Below are 15694 nucleotides of genomic sequence, written 5' to 3' on the forward strand. Positions count from 1 at the left end.
CTATATAATATATAGTACATACAAACAACATACATAAACACTTGTAACAAAACCAAGAGCCTACCCCACAAATTCTTCAATTTCTCATAGTAACCTGTAATAAATAGATAGAAAAGGTAATTCTAAAACCACATACAAAAGTACAAAATTACAAAAGATTTTTTAATATATAAAGATACCAAAAATTCTAAATCTGCTACAACCCAGTATGAACATAGACACACACAGAATCGCAGGACAATCCTACATCAATGCTGAAAGCTCATAGTCGCGGTTTAACCCTCGAGGCTCCAGGGTCCGCAACGTGTGAATCCAATAAGCCTCTCTGCGACGCAACAGTTTTTTTATATCACCTCCTCGTTTGGATGGATACACTTTCTCAATTACCTGGAACTGTAATTGTGAGATGTTATGGTTAAAGTCCTTGAAATGTTGTGGAATGGGTAGTAATATATTGCCACATCTAATTGTAGATTTATGTTTAGATATTCTATTTTTAATGGGCTGCATCATCTCACCCACATAGAGCTTACCACACGGGCACCTGATGAGGTGAGAAGAAGGGAAACAGGGAACAGGATACCTTTTGTTAGAGAGTTCCATCCTCTAAGTTATAAGGTCGACCAGGTTGTCAGACAACACTGGCACATATTGACACAAGCTTACCCACAGATAGAGGAATTTGAAAGTCCCCCACTTATTTGTAATAAGAGACCCCCTAATTTACGTAACACCCTTGTGAGAGCAGAGAGTGGTGTGAGAAAAGGTGGAAGTGTGCAGACTACATTGATCCCTAGGAAACAAGGTACTTACCCATGTCTGCACTGTGCGCAGTGTAGTAATGTCATTAAAGGTAGATGGTTCTCTCATCCCCAAACAGGTAGATCTTATGAGATTAGAGGTTACCACACATGTGACACCAAGAACGTGATTTACCTTATCAGGTGCCCGTGTGGTAAGCTCTATGTGGGTGAGACGATGCAGCCCATTAAAAATAGAATATCTAAACATAAATCTACAATTAGATGTGGCAATATATTACTACCCATTCCACAACATTTCAAGGACTTTAACCATAACATCTCACAATTACAGTTCCAGGTAATTGAGAAAGTGTATCCATCCAAACGAGGAGGTGATATAAAAAAACTGTTGCGTCGCAGAGAGGCTTATTGGATTCACACGTTGCGGACCCTGGAGCCTCGAGGGTTAAACCGCGACTATGAGCTTTCAGCATTGATGTAGGATTGTCCTGCGATTCTGTGTGTGTCTATGTTCATACTGGGTTGTAGCAGATTTAGAATTTTTGGTATCTTTATATATTAAAAAATCTTTTGTAATTTTGTACTTTTGTATGTGGTTTTAGAATTACCTTTTCTATCTATTTATTACAGGTTACTATGAGAAATTGAAGAATTTGTGGGGTAGGCTCTTGGTTTTGTTACAAGTGTTTATGTATGTTGTTTGTATGTACTATATATTATATAGGATATGTTATTTACTAACCCGTGTTCACATTGTTAGTTGCGGTTATGATTCTATTTTCCTTGGAACCGGATACTTGGACTTGTTGATACGTTGTCAAGGCATGAACTGACGTCATTTGGGAGCGCCGCACGTTAGGCGAGATACGTCATCATTACGAGCGATATTCCTATAAGTATAGACAGCGCTCCAGTGTGTATTAGGCAGTTGAGAAAGGCGGTTACGCCGAAACGCGTCCTGACCTTATATGTATGTGCACCTCGTCTTATTAATAAATCACCTTGCATCTAAAGTGCATTGGAGTGCCGAGAATTTATTGATTTTGGGATTCCATCTGGTGGCACGAAAAACTGACATGTCAGTTTTGTGCGGCCGCTATTCATTGAATAGCGGCTGCACAAAACATGTCAGTTCACACAATGGAGCGAGTGGCTCCAGCCGCATGCTCCATTGTGTGCAGCAGTGAATTCAGCAGAAATAAAGATCATCTGGCCGGTACTTTAGTTCTGGTCGGGATGATTTTCAGTAACAATTGCCGTTCTGTGACCCGGCTGGGTCAAAGAACGGCTGGTGTTATACGTAGTGTGAACCCGGCCTTAACTTGTAAACTTCTTCAAGCCACGGTATACCATAAATCCAATAAAGTACAGCAAATACAGTAGTTTGAGGTTACTGACTGAGATCTCTTGAAGTAAACTGGGTGCTTGGAATACTTTTAGACTTGAGGTTTTAGGATCACTGCTTAACGCAGGTATTCTGGAGAATAATACTGGAAAACTTTAGGTACAGTCTCAAGGTTACTTGGTGTTGAGAGTTAACTTAGATAACAATGGGCTATTAGTAGGGAGGGGTAGTTATCCAGACCCGTTAGTTCTCAGCTAAAGGGACCCTAACCACCTTGAGGGAGTGGTGATAAGACCGAACCTGTGCCCACGGCTATGACAATCTGTCTTTTGCTGTCCATGGGGACCAAGTGACATGAATCCAGGAACACAGGTCCTACCTTGTTGTTAAAGCTGGCCATTGGGAAAATCCCTAAGGTTACCTAGCACGTTGCAGCAGATTTCTTAGATTACTCGCTTATTTACCTGCTGACTTTTGGCTCCTGTCTCAGCTATCAGGATGCTTAAAGAACTGGAAGAGGGTGGCCCCACAGTGTAAATAAGTTTTCTTCCCCTGTTACTAGTAGCCTCACCGCAGGTGTTACTTGCCTAGCATGGCTAGTACTGAATCTCTTTTAGAATATAATAACTACCTCATATACTGTAACCTCTCTATACTACTCTCCAGCCACTAGTCTCACTCTACTGATCACATGGCCTGCTTCCCCACTATATAAAGGCCTCAGGAAGCTGGAAGGTGGTAGGAGGAAAAGGGACCTCACAGACTGTCGATCTATCCTCTGTTAGGTTTGGGCGACTGGGCTGAGCTAACTTCTCAACATTAGATGAGGAACCAAGCAGGAAACAGCAGGGTACATCAGCTAGTAACACTTCTCCAACCGCTTGAAATACGTCCTTGTTCAGACTTGTATTTAATACTTGAGTGCGTTAATCGCCCTATGGCCTTTTATAACTACCTCTTTAGTGTTCAAGCAGGCCATGGCTTAGTTTGCAGTAAGTCGGGTTGCAGTCTTTAGTTACCCTGTAAAGGACACCCTCAGAATATTTTGCTTCTGTTTTTTTTTTTTTTTTTTAGCACACACAACAATGTACATTTTAATACGTTTTTTTTTTCTTTCTTTTTTTTGGAATGGAAATCAATGTAAAAACGGATGCACACAAATGCATCAGTTTTTCTGTTTTTGACATAAAATGGATGAAAAAAGCTGTATGTGCTGCAGGAAGTGGTTTAATTTTTCCATGCTGCTGTCACCTCTGTCCATGTCAGGAACTGTCCACAGCAGAAGAGGTTTTCAATGAGGATTTGCTGCTGCTCTGGACAGTTCCTGACATGGACAGAGGTGGCAGCAGAGAGCACTGTGTTAAACTGCAAAGAATATAACACTTCCTGCAGGACATACAGTAGCTGATAAGTACTGGAAGACTGGATATTTTTAAAGTAAATTACAGATCTCTATAACTATCGGATATCAGTTGATTTGAAAGAAAAAAAATTCACTGGAGTTCCCCTTTTAATGCAGCATTTTGCATTCTGTGGCCATTTCAGCTCTTTAAGCCCAGATAGCCGCAGACTAATTTATTGCTGGAGTGCCCCCCTAATGAACACAAACCATTAATACACACTCAGATACACAAAAGAAACAAAAACAAATGCAACAGTGTATACACATAGTGCATCATAGTGCAACAGTGTATATAATATAAAACCCCACTGTCAGTAATCTGATGTCTCCCCTGTACAGGACGGGTAGCAGCGGTGAGAGGGTTAATGGGCCAGGCTACAGAGGGTGTTAAAGTATTCATGAGACAATCACAGCCATTCAGCACGTCACCGCTATGCACTCAAGGTAATAAATACAGCTTGTGGTAAGAGTTTATTCAGACAGACAGGTGGTCACATCATGTACAGCAAACCCACACAATGCCGTTTTGCCTGGGATTTTTTTTTTTTTTTCTACAGATGAAACATATTTTTACATGCTTCTTTGGTAAAAACCACATATGCAATAACCACACTGCAACTGCAGCCATTTATAATAAAATGCATTGTGACAGCACACCACCTGCCCATGGGATATGTAAAAAAAACCAAAAAAAAAACATATTGTCACCTATCTATGGTGCTCAGCCAATCACAAGCCGTGGTGCTGCCCTGTCCTAGTCAGCCTGTGATTGGCTGAGCGGGCTGTCACCCTTGTCTCAGGAGTAACAACCCGCTTAGTCAATCACAGACTGGCAGGGGACAGCAGCACGGCCTGTGATTGGCTGAGCTGTCACCCTTGTCTCAGGAGTAACAACCCGCTTAGTCAATCACAGACTGGCAGGGGACAGCACCACGGCCTGTGATTGGCTGAGCTGTCACCCTTGTCTCAGGAGTAACAACCCGCTCAGCCAATCACAGTCTGACTGGGAGGGGACAGCACTACGGGCTGTGATTGGCTGAGCGAGCCTTTCCCACAGATGATGCTAGGACGGGACCAGAGAGCCACCAGGAGACACTGGGGGACCATGGAAAGGGGAGAATATGTTTATTTTATTTTTTCAGATAAGCAGAGCCATCTTGCTAAACCCCTCCGGACTTTGCAAAAAGGAATTCGAAACGAATCTGTGTAAGGCAGGCTCGGCTGGCTCATCTCTGCTGATCACATGATGAAGCCTGGTAATGCTGATCACATGATGAAGCCTGGTAATGCTGATTGCATAATGAAGCCCGATAATACCAATCGCATGGCAAAGCCCAGTCATGTAGACAAAATTTAAAATTGTAAAGAACAGTGAATGTGTGAATACAACCCTCTAAGTTCAATTTTGCTACAGTACATTGGCCAGCCAATTGTTGACCACTAGAGGCGCTCTTCCGCTGAATTCTATAAGAATAGCGCACCATATGCTTTTTTTTCTTCTAGGGGGGTAGTCAAATAAATGAATGTGATTGTAGGAAACTATGAAACAAACTAAACTGCAGCCATTTGTTGTGCTCAGTAATCCTGGCGGACCCTCAGTAACCTATACTGTTACCCGGTGAATGAATATTGCAGCATAAAGTATAGTAAATTTCCTCAGAGCCGCCTGTAGCGATGAATATTCATCAGTTATATTATCCCTCCGCCCCGAGCGGCGCTCTGTGCATTCCAGCATTGTCAGGGTTTTAGGCACATTATAAATATTTGATCTGTTTGTTCTCGGTGTTGGCGGCTGAAGTGGAGATTATTGAAGGTCATTGCATGCTGCACAATAACAGTTCACTTCCACAGAAGTCAGCGTCATTGATGGAGGCGGCGTGCAGAATCCCATGGTCCTGACCATAGGCACTCACAGAAGGTGTCATATATCATGACAATGGAAATCAGCCTGCGGCTATCCGGCATAATGAGCCGAAACAGCCACAGAATGCAAAATACTCCATTAAAGGGGAACTCCAGTGAAAATGTTTTTCCATTCAAATCAGTTGGTGTCAGGAAGTTAAACAGATCTGTAATTTACTTCTATATAAAAAAAAAAAAAAAATATATATATATATATATATATATATATATATATATATATATATGTGTATATATATATATATATATATAGAGAGAGAGAGAGAGAGAGAGAGAGAGAGCGTCTTCCAGTACTTATCAGCTGTTGTATGTCCTGCAGGAAGTGGTGTATTCTTTCCATTCTGACACAGTGCTCTCTGCTGCCACCTCTGTCCATGTCAGGAAGTGTCCAGAGCAGGAGAGGTTTTCTATGGGGATTTGCTGCTTCTCTGGACACTACTATATATATACTGTAGTCCGTAATCCACATAAAAAAGTGAATCACATAGTAAATGTCACTTTGTAGCCTGCAGTTCTGGTATTTATAGACTATAAATAACAATATTGACAAAACAATAACACAAAGTAACCTATTAACACTTTTAATATACCTTTTAATCTAACATAGCAACAATGCAATATAATACAGTGCAACAACATAATACACTGATTGACAAATAAAAAGAAATCCACTTTCTGGCTATGCTCACACACAGTATTTTTGCTCAGTATTATGGTCAGTATTTTGCAGCCAAAACCAAGAGTGGACTGAAAACACAGAAAGGCTATGTTCACACACTGTGAAAATTGAGTGGATGGCCGACATTTAATGACAAAGGGCGGTGTTTTAAAATAGAAGCAATTATTTTACATTAAAGGAGAAGTCCTTATTCTGAGATAGGTTGGAACGTGCCTTGTATGACCATTATGGACTTTCCTGTATACGCGCTTCCTCAAATATACAAAATGTTTTTTTTTTTTTTTTTTTAAAAAGGAGAAGTCCGGTGAAAATTTTTATTAAGGCATTCTATTGCCCCTGAAAAGTTGTACAAATCCCCAATATACACTTATTATGGGAAATACTTATAAAGTGTTTTTTTCCCTGCACTTACTACTGCATCAAAACATCACTTCCTGGATAACATGGTGATGTCACTTCCTGGATAACATGGTGATGTCACTTCCTGGATAACATGGTGATGTCACTTCCTGGATAACATGGTGATGTTACTTCCTGGAGAACATGGTGATGTCACTTCCTGGATAACATGGTGATGTCACTTCCTGGATAACATGGTGATGTCACGACCCGACTCTCAGAGCTGTGCGGGCTGTGGCTGCTGGAGAGGATGATGGCAGAGGGATGCTCAGTGTCCCTCCATTGCCCTGTGTCCCCCTGCCATCATCCTCTCCAGCAGCCACAGCCCGCACAGCTCTGAGAGTCGGGTCACCATGTTATCCAGGAAGTGACATCACCATGTTATCCAGGAAGTGACATCACCATGTTATTCAGGAAGTGACATCACCATTTTATCCAGGAAGTGACATCACCATGTTATCCAGGAAGTGACATGATCATGTTATCCAGGAAGTGACATCACCATGATATCCAGGAAGTGAAGCCTTGATGCAGTAGTAAGTGCAGGGAAAAAAGCACTTTATAAGCATTTCCTGTAGTAAGTGTATAATGGGGATTTGTATAACTTTTGGGGGACAATATAATACTTTAATAGAAATTTCTGCCAGACTTATCCTTTAAGCTCCTATGTAGTAACCAATTAATATCTGTCTTTTTTTTCTATCTTCAAGATTCAACTAAGAAACTTAAGGACGTCTTGGAGGAGTTCCATGGTAATGGGTTCTTGGCAAAATATAACCCGGAAGCGGTAATTCTTTTATTTTCTTATATGTTCTGTAGTTATGTAAGGCTGTGATCACAGTGGATAACAATGGAGACAAGGATCCAAATGACTGTGATAAGGGCCGAATAGTGTAGATAACTGGGTCAGAGCATCTCCAGACCACTGCTCAGATAGTATGTACAGTGCCCTGAATTATAACGGGTAAAAGACTCAGATAGTATGTACAGTGCCCTGAATAATAACGTGTACAAGGCTCAGATAGTATGTCCAGTGCCCTGAATAATAACGTGTACAAGGCTTAGATAGAATGTCCAGTGCCCGTAATAATAACAACGGGTAAAAGGCTCAGATAGTATGTCCAGTGCCCGTAATAATAACGGGTACAAGGTTTAGATAGTATGTACAGTGCCCTAAATAATAACGGGTACAAGGCTCAGATAGTATGTACAGTGCCCTAAATAATAACGGGTACAAGGCTCAGATAGTATGTCCAGTGCCCTGAATAATAACAACGGGTAAAAGGCTCAGATAGTATGTCCAGTGCCCTGAATAATAACAACGGGTAAAAGGCTCAGATAGTATGTCCAGTGCCCGTAATAATAACGGGTACAAGGCTCAGATAGTATGTACAGTGCCCTAAATAATAACGGGTACAAGGCTCAGATAGTATGTCCAGTGCCCGTAATAATAACGGGTACAAGGCTCAGATAGTATGTCCAGTGCCCGTAATAATAACGGGTACAAGGCTCAGATAGTATGTCCAGTGCCCTGAATAATAATGGGTACAAGGCTCAGATAGTATGTCCAGTGCCCTGAATAATAACGGGTACAAGGCTCAGATAGTATGTCCAGTGCCCTGAATAATAATGGGTACAAGGCTCAGATAGTATGTCCAGTGCCCTGAATAATAATGGGTACAAGGCTCAGATAGTATGTACAGTGCCTGCACTATGGTGGCACCTGTCCATCTTATCCACCACTAAAGATATACTCCATATCATTCTGTTCTGTAACCTGCCATATCCAGCACAGTAATAGAGGGAAATATTCTTCCTGAAGAACTTTGTGTTTTGTATTGTGGTGAACAGATGTATTTGCTGGCAATAAATGAAGAGCGTTCTGCCAACCGAGATACAGCTACAATACAAACAGACGTCCTGTAACTTTACGTAGTGAGTAATATTAGCGTCTCCTATGAAAGTTACTGAAAAGGTTTAGTTGCAGTTCCACTCCTGACCATGTGGTGCGCTGTTAAAACAACTAAATCTAACATCGCCACCACTGGGCTCTGTCTTTTCATCAGAATGATGCCATATGAATTTTCCATCTGACATAACATGAAACAGTTAACAAGACTTCATAGGGGAAGGAAGGCGCTGCCTGGAGGAACGGTACAACAGTTCGGCTCCAGATTCACGGCTATATTAAACCTGAGCTGAGTAATTATTCAGTAGCTTCCAGTTTCTCATTTTATTGAATTACGCTTTGTGCTCCATGGTCTGGGGCGCAGGGATTTGCCTGCAAAGAGATTGGGCTACTGGGAGTTCAGCCGGGGTCCTCAGCATATGTAACGTCTTCATTTACAGTGTTATAAGTGATACAGAGCAGTAGCTCCATTACATGAAACTCCCAGGAACGCAGAGATGCTAAGCTTCCGTATAGTATATAAGCCTGTGATGTCGTATATAGGGGCGGATTATATGTACCCTGGACCCCGGGCTGTCCACCCAATCTGACGCCCTCCCAGTGCACAGGGGACCCTGGAGCTACTTGCTTGCTCACATCAGTGTGCCCTCTGGGCACCCGCTAGAGTCTGTGGCCCCCTGTGCATTCCCCTCTTAGTCCATGGTCCTCTGTGCACCCCAGTAAAGTAGATGGCCACCCTGTGTAGCCCCCCCTTTAGCCTGTGGACCCCTATGTAGCACCCTTTTAGTCCATGGCCCCCCTGTGTAGACCCATTTTAGTCTATTCTCTCCTTAGTCCATGGCCCTCTGTGCACCCCCTGTGTAGTCCCCTCTTAGTCCATGGTCCAATGGGTTTTACCCCCTTCAGGCCATGGCCCCCAGTGTAGCCCTCCTTTAGTCCATGGCTCCCTGTGTAACACCCCTTTAGTCCATTGCCCTCTGTGTATTCTCCTCTTAGCCCATGGCCCTCTGTGCACCCCCCATAGAGTAGAGGCCCCCCTGTGTATTTCCCTCTTAGCCCATGGCCCTCTGTGCACCCCCATAGAGAAGATGGCCCGTGTGTATTCCCATTTAGTCCATGGCCCCCTGTGTTTCCCCTTTTAGTTCATGGCCCTCTGTGCACCCCCATAGAGTAGATGGCTCCCTGTGTATTCCCCTCTTAGTCCATGGCCCCCTGTATATTCCCCTTAGTCGATGGCAATCTGTGCCCCCCCTAGAGTAGATGGCCCCCGTGTAGTCCCCTCCCTTTAGTCCATGACCCTCTGTGTAGTCCTCTTTTAGTCCATGGTCCCCTGGGTGGTCCCCCTTTAGTGCATGGACCCCTTTGCAGCTCCCCTAAAGTAGATAAATAAAAAGTCAAAAATAAACAAAACAAAACAAATAAAAACCCTCACCTCCCACACATTCCTAGGTTGCTGTAGCTCTCCCGGCGTGCTCTCCTCTTCTGGCACAGGCAGCGTGTGGTACAGACACTGCCTGCACCGGTAGTCCCAGCTGCTGAAAAATGTAAAAGGTTTGCGACATGGCACATAGTTCAAAAAAATTGCGCCATATAGCGCTCACATAGTGCAGTATAAAACTAATTCCATGATTCAAGTGGAAGGTAACAGCAAGCAGGGACTATGTATGTGTGTGTTCAGTGTGATTTATTGTACCGTAATATCGTCTTACTTTATGGCGTCTGGGAGGAACAGTTTGTCGGTACTCAGAAAAACAAGAAAAATAATTCTAGGAAGAAATCTTGAAACCTGGTGAAATCCCTGGAAACTGAAACAACAAAGTCTTGAAAATACTGAATACATATGTCCGAGTGTTTATAATGTTGACTCTTCAGCATCTTTTATCCCACCCCCGTCTTCAGCCATCTATCGGTATATGAGGACGTTGTCTGCTGCGTTGACCCCTGAACATCTCCTTGTCTTACTACCGCCACTGTCAGCGCGCACAGTGACATCTCCAAGAGACAGGTGGATGCCGCCGGGCTGTGACTGATCACCTCTGATTATAGAAGCCTGCTCACCACGGCGGCACCTTACCCCAGCCGCCAGCTTCCTTGGCCCATTTTTGAAGGTGTTTGCTATTTCGGATGTGACCGGAGGGGTTTCCTGACTCGGGATTTCTGCCTGTCCTGAATCTGTCTTGTGATGTTGGATGAACTCTATCAGACCAGAACCTGGAGTTGAACTTGTACTTTGTTGTTTATAAACTTCACTACCACTCTATAGCACTACCATCTAGAAGCCGGCACTACTCCCCTGGGACTGCTCTGTGGACGCAACCTGGGAATTGCCTTAAACCTCTATTCTGTTTCTATTTTCAGACAAATTTTTTGTATTTCACTTTTTGTTTATTGTTACGGGGGCAGCCAACTTGCCTGGGCTATTCCTAACAGCATTTAGTGACATGCTTTACAGCAAGACTCATGGACATAGACGACAATAAGCATAGTCTGTCCCCTTAAGATGGATGTGAGACATTACTGAGCGCGCTCTGTGACCTGTGAAGAGGTCATTCCACAGGAAGCTGCTATTGTCTCCTCTATCTACTGGTGTCACATGACGCTGCAATGCTGTACAGATCACTTTACAGCAGCCTCCTCTTATCACAACAGACAGAACAGGAAGTTTCAGCTTAGTTTTAGCCCCAGTGACGAGAATGAAAACTACAAGATATCAGGATTATTTTATAATAAAGATAGAAAAATGAAAAATTAGAAAAAAATTAGAAAAAAATATGTTTAACATCAAAACAACAAGTCATTTTCTGATGACACATTCCCTTTAAGTCTGCTCAAAAGAATCACAGACAAGACAGTAGCTGGCCCTTCTTTAACCATCCAACATTTAAAGGGATTTTCCTTTAAAGACTTTCATAGCACAGCAGGAAATCAGAAATATAGCTCTAAACACCAATCCCTGGCTTGTGCATTTTTGTGCGGACTACAGTGTAGAATCTAGCTTGTCTCCAGGTGAAGTTCCCTGCATCTCTGATTGGACTTGGGCAGCCCAGGGCATGGTGACCATTCTAGAAAGGCATGATCGTGGTAGCAGCAGAAAAAAAACAATAATCAATGCCTGGTTAAATGTGTTATCCAGGATTGGGAAAACATAAAACAGCGCCACCCATGTCTTCAAGTCACGTGAGGTATTACAACTCAGCTCCATTCACTACTCATAAACCAAGGACACAAGTGGTGCTGTTTATGCAGAAAACCTGCCATGTTTTTTTTAATCCTGAATAACCCCTTTAATTTCTGTTCTTCCTGCTTTCCCGCTCCTAGTGCCCGCTGGCCAGTCTTACTGGGGAAATTTAGTCCAGGGTTTCTACAGGTATAGTAAGGATAAGCAGTGTCTGGTATTCAGGGAAAGGTCTAGGGATAGATTAGGGACAACTATGTTTATGGAAAGGTGCCTGCTATAGATAAAAGTCAGGTTCTGCCATCTAGTGACCATACAGTGTCATTACAGCCATATAACACCTCGCATTGTCAGTACATTGCGGTTACGTAGTCGAGATTTTATTCCTGAATTCTGGATTGAGATGTCCTTTTGCCGGGTTAACTGTGCACATAATAAGAGTGAAAGCAGAGGGCGACCTGAACAATGAAGAAATCCTATTATATAAATACTTCCTCTCCGCAGGTCAACAATGAAAGATATTATATCCGTCATGTATTATACAAGAGCAGATTATGACATTTGTAGAGGCTGAAGTGTAATGATCGGAATACAATAACATGCTCTCACATCAAAGCACAGAGATGAAGGAACTCTTATCCAGAGGGAAGAACACTGTCTCTCTACTGCCACCTATAGGCAGCTAGCCTGTGAGTCAATATCTGACCATAAAAGAGCGTTGGAGTATGACTAGTGATGCTTCAAGGCTTTTTATTAGCCAGACATTCACTTCCAGGATACTTGCCTCTAGGTGGCGATGGAGAGACAGTTTTTTGCCCTTTAAAGGAAAACTCATTTGCATACTTCTTTCCCAGAGAGCTTTGCTTGCAAGTTGGATCTCCACAAGGATAAACGATACATCCCCTATTTGTATCAATGTAATGTTTGCTTATTTATGTTTATTATATATATATATATATATATATATATATATATATAGGCATGCAGCTTTTTTTTTTTTTTTTTTTACGCACAACTGCCTGATAAATGTTGAGAACAGATGTCAAGTATAAAATATACTACCAATAATGCATCCGGGGTACAGTTTTTGGGTCAGATGCATTTTTTTTCAAGCAATTTCCAGAAAAAAACACACCATAAAAGGCTGAACCACAGATACTAGCATAATAGGAATAAACATGGCTTTATATCAGCTGTATGTGTATACAATATACTGCCCTCCAACCCACCCAGTTTTTAATCTCTGTTTCTCTTTTTTATATACTATGCAGAAACAGGATATTCTGAACCAGGTAAGTCACTGAATGATGATTGAGAAGATGCTTACTATTTATTTTATTCACATTGTTAAATAGGGTTTCTGACTTTTGATGGCCTTTACACAGGGTAGACAAAGAATAGATAGATAGATAGATAGATAGATAGATAGATAGATAGATAGATAGATAGGAGATAGATAGGAGATAGATAGATAGGAGATAGATAGATAGATAGATAGATAGATAGATAGATAGATAGATAGATAGATAGATAGATAGGAGATAGATAGATAGGAGATAGATAGATAGATAGATAGATAGATAGGTAGATAGATAGATAGGAGATAGATAGATAGATAGATAGATAGATAGATAGATAGATAGATAGGTAGATAGATAGATAGATAGACAGACAGGCATAGGGCAATAATACAGTAGTTATATTCTTGTATATAGAGGGCAGTATTATAGTAGTTATATCCCTGTATATAAGAGCAGTATTATAGTAGTTATATTCCTGTATATAGGAGCAGTATTATAGTAGTTATATTCTTGTATATAGGAGCAGTATTATAGTAGTTATATTCCTATATATAGGAGCAGTATTATAGTAGTTATATTCTTCTATTTAGGGAGCAGTATTATAGTAGTTATATTCTTCTATATAGGCGGCAGTATTATAGTAGTTATATTCCTGTATATACATAGGAGCAGTATTATAGTAGTTATATTCCTGTATATAGGGGACAGTATTATAGTAGTTATATTCTTGTATATAGGAGCAGTATTATAGTAGTTGTATTCTTGTATATAGGAGCAGTATTATAGTAGTCATATTCTTGTATATAGGAGCAGTATTATAGTAGTTATATTCTTGTATATAGGAGCAGTATTATAGTAGTTATATTCCTGTATATAGGAGCAGTATTATAGTAGTTATATTCTTGTATATAGGGACAGTATTATAGTAGTTATATTCTTGTATATAGGAGCAGTATTATAGTAGTTATATTCCTGTATATAGGGGCAGTATTATAGTAGTTATATTCTTGTATATAGAGGGCAGTATTATAGTAGTTATATTCTTGTATATAGGAGCAATATTATAGTAGTTATATTCTTGTATATAGGAGCAGTATTATAGTAGTTATATTCTTATATATATGGAGCAGTATTATAGTAGTTATATTCTTGTATATAGGAGCAGTATTATAGTAGTTATATTCCTGTATATAGGAGTAGTATTATAGTAGTTATATTCTTGCATATAGGAGTAGTATTATAGTAGTTATCCAACAAGAAAGAAAAAAGTGATGGCACTGCCTGGCTCTCCACTAGATGGCACTATCTCAGGCTGGGTCCGGTATGTGGTGGTGCTCAATCCGAAATAAACATGCTGTATGAACAATGAATAAAGGATAAAAGGAGGCACTCACCAGCAGTGTATTCAGACCATCCGGCTTTTATTGCTGTGCGCAGGGGGAGCGGGGGAGACAAGGTGGGTGACCGCAGTTTCGCGGCTTAGTGCCGCTTTGACGAACCCCGTCAAAGCGGCACTAAGCCGCGGAACTGCGGTCACCCACCTTGTCTCCCCCGCTCCCCCTGCGCACAGCAATAAAAGCCGGATGGTCTGAATACACTGCTGGTGAGTGCCTCCTTTTATCCTTTATTCATTGTTCATTATAGTAGTTATATTCCTGTATATAGGAGGAGTATTATAGTAGTTATATTCTTGTATATAGGAGGCAGTATTATAGTAGTTATATTCTTGTATATAGGAGCAGTAATATAGTAGGTATATCCCTGTATATAGGAGTAGTATTATAGTAGTTATATAGTAGTTATAGGCAGCAATAAGAACAATAGAAGCGGGCACTCACCACTGTATCACTGTAGAATGCTTTATTAATCCAGGTGGACACGCAGCAGGGAAGGGGGAAAATGGAGGAGCGGGTGCAAGCCAACGCTCCTCCATCTTCCCCCTTCCCTGCTGCGTATCCACCTGGATTAATAAAGCATTCTACGGTGATACAGTGGTGAGTGCCCGCTTCTATTGTTTCTACTGTTGCCTATATTGGACTGATCACTTTAGCATGCAGCACCTCAACACACCTCAGATCTGTATGCAACCGGGGTTCAGCCTAGCGCAGTCCGATCTCCTGACCCGTATATTAATGGTGTAGTGCCAGCCACCTGTTTCTCTCCCCATTGATTATAGTAGTTATATTCTTGTATATAGGAAGCAGTATTATAGTAGATATATTATATATATGGAAGCATTATAGACATTATATTCCTGTACAAAGTGACAGCAATTTTCTCAACTAGAATTTTTTTCCCTTTCTCGGGTTATGTGTCAGTTTCCTTCTCCCACTCCTTATGGCATCTTATATAAGGTGCATTATCAGTAAGGGTGACAAAAGAAAAATATCCAGAGTTATGGAGAGAAGAAACCTTTCCTGTCTTTTTGATGACACTTGTCAGTGATAAATGACTAGTAAGTTGACTTTTATGCATTTCCTCCACATCTCTTTATCACCAGGCGATTGACTTTGAAGGTTTCCAGCTATTTATGAAGACGTTCCTGGAGGTTGACCTGCCTGATGTATTCTGCAAACATCTGTTTATGTCATTTAGTAACAGGTTCCAGAACCCAAGCCCTTCAATGCAAAGTAAAACTGCTCTCCTGTCGGGCGGTAGGTTGTGATTATGTCATCTATCATATCATCACATTTAGGAGAATGTTTATTACATTATTTTACCATTAAGTGGAGATTATGATTATTGTTTTACTGCAAGTGAATGGCACTGCGTTGTAATTTCTATTGCTTAAGGGTCTTTT

At 41.3% G+C, this 15694-nt stretch overlaps 1 protein-coding gene across 1 annotated transcript in view; it reads left to right on the top strand.

The window, feature by feature from the left end:
- DGKB (diacylglycerol kinase beta) overlaps positions 1-15694 on the top strand; it is a 170058-nt gene that overhangs the window by 81353 nt on the left and 73011 nt on the right. Inside the window, exons 3-5 of the mRNA XM_069959728.1 lie at positions 7220-7296; positions 12865-12885; positions 15395-15548. Of these exons, the coding sequence (XP_069815829.1) occupies positions 7220-7296; positions 12865-12885; positions 15395-15548 (252 nt within the window). The remainder of the gene's footprint in view (positions 1-7219; positions 7297-12864; positions 12886-15394; positions 15549-15694) is intronic.

This window comes from Dendropsophus ebraccatus, chromosome 2, assembly GCF_027789765.1.
Source record: "Dendropsophus ebraccatus isolate aDenEbr1 chromosome 2, aDenEbr1.pat, whole genome shotgun sequence".
In the NCBI taxonomy this organism is placed as follows: Eukaryota; Metazoa; Chordata; class Amphibia; order Anura; family Hylidae; genus Dendropsophus; species Dendropsophus ebraccatus.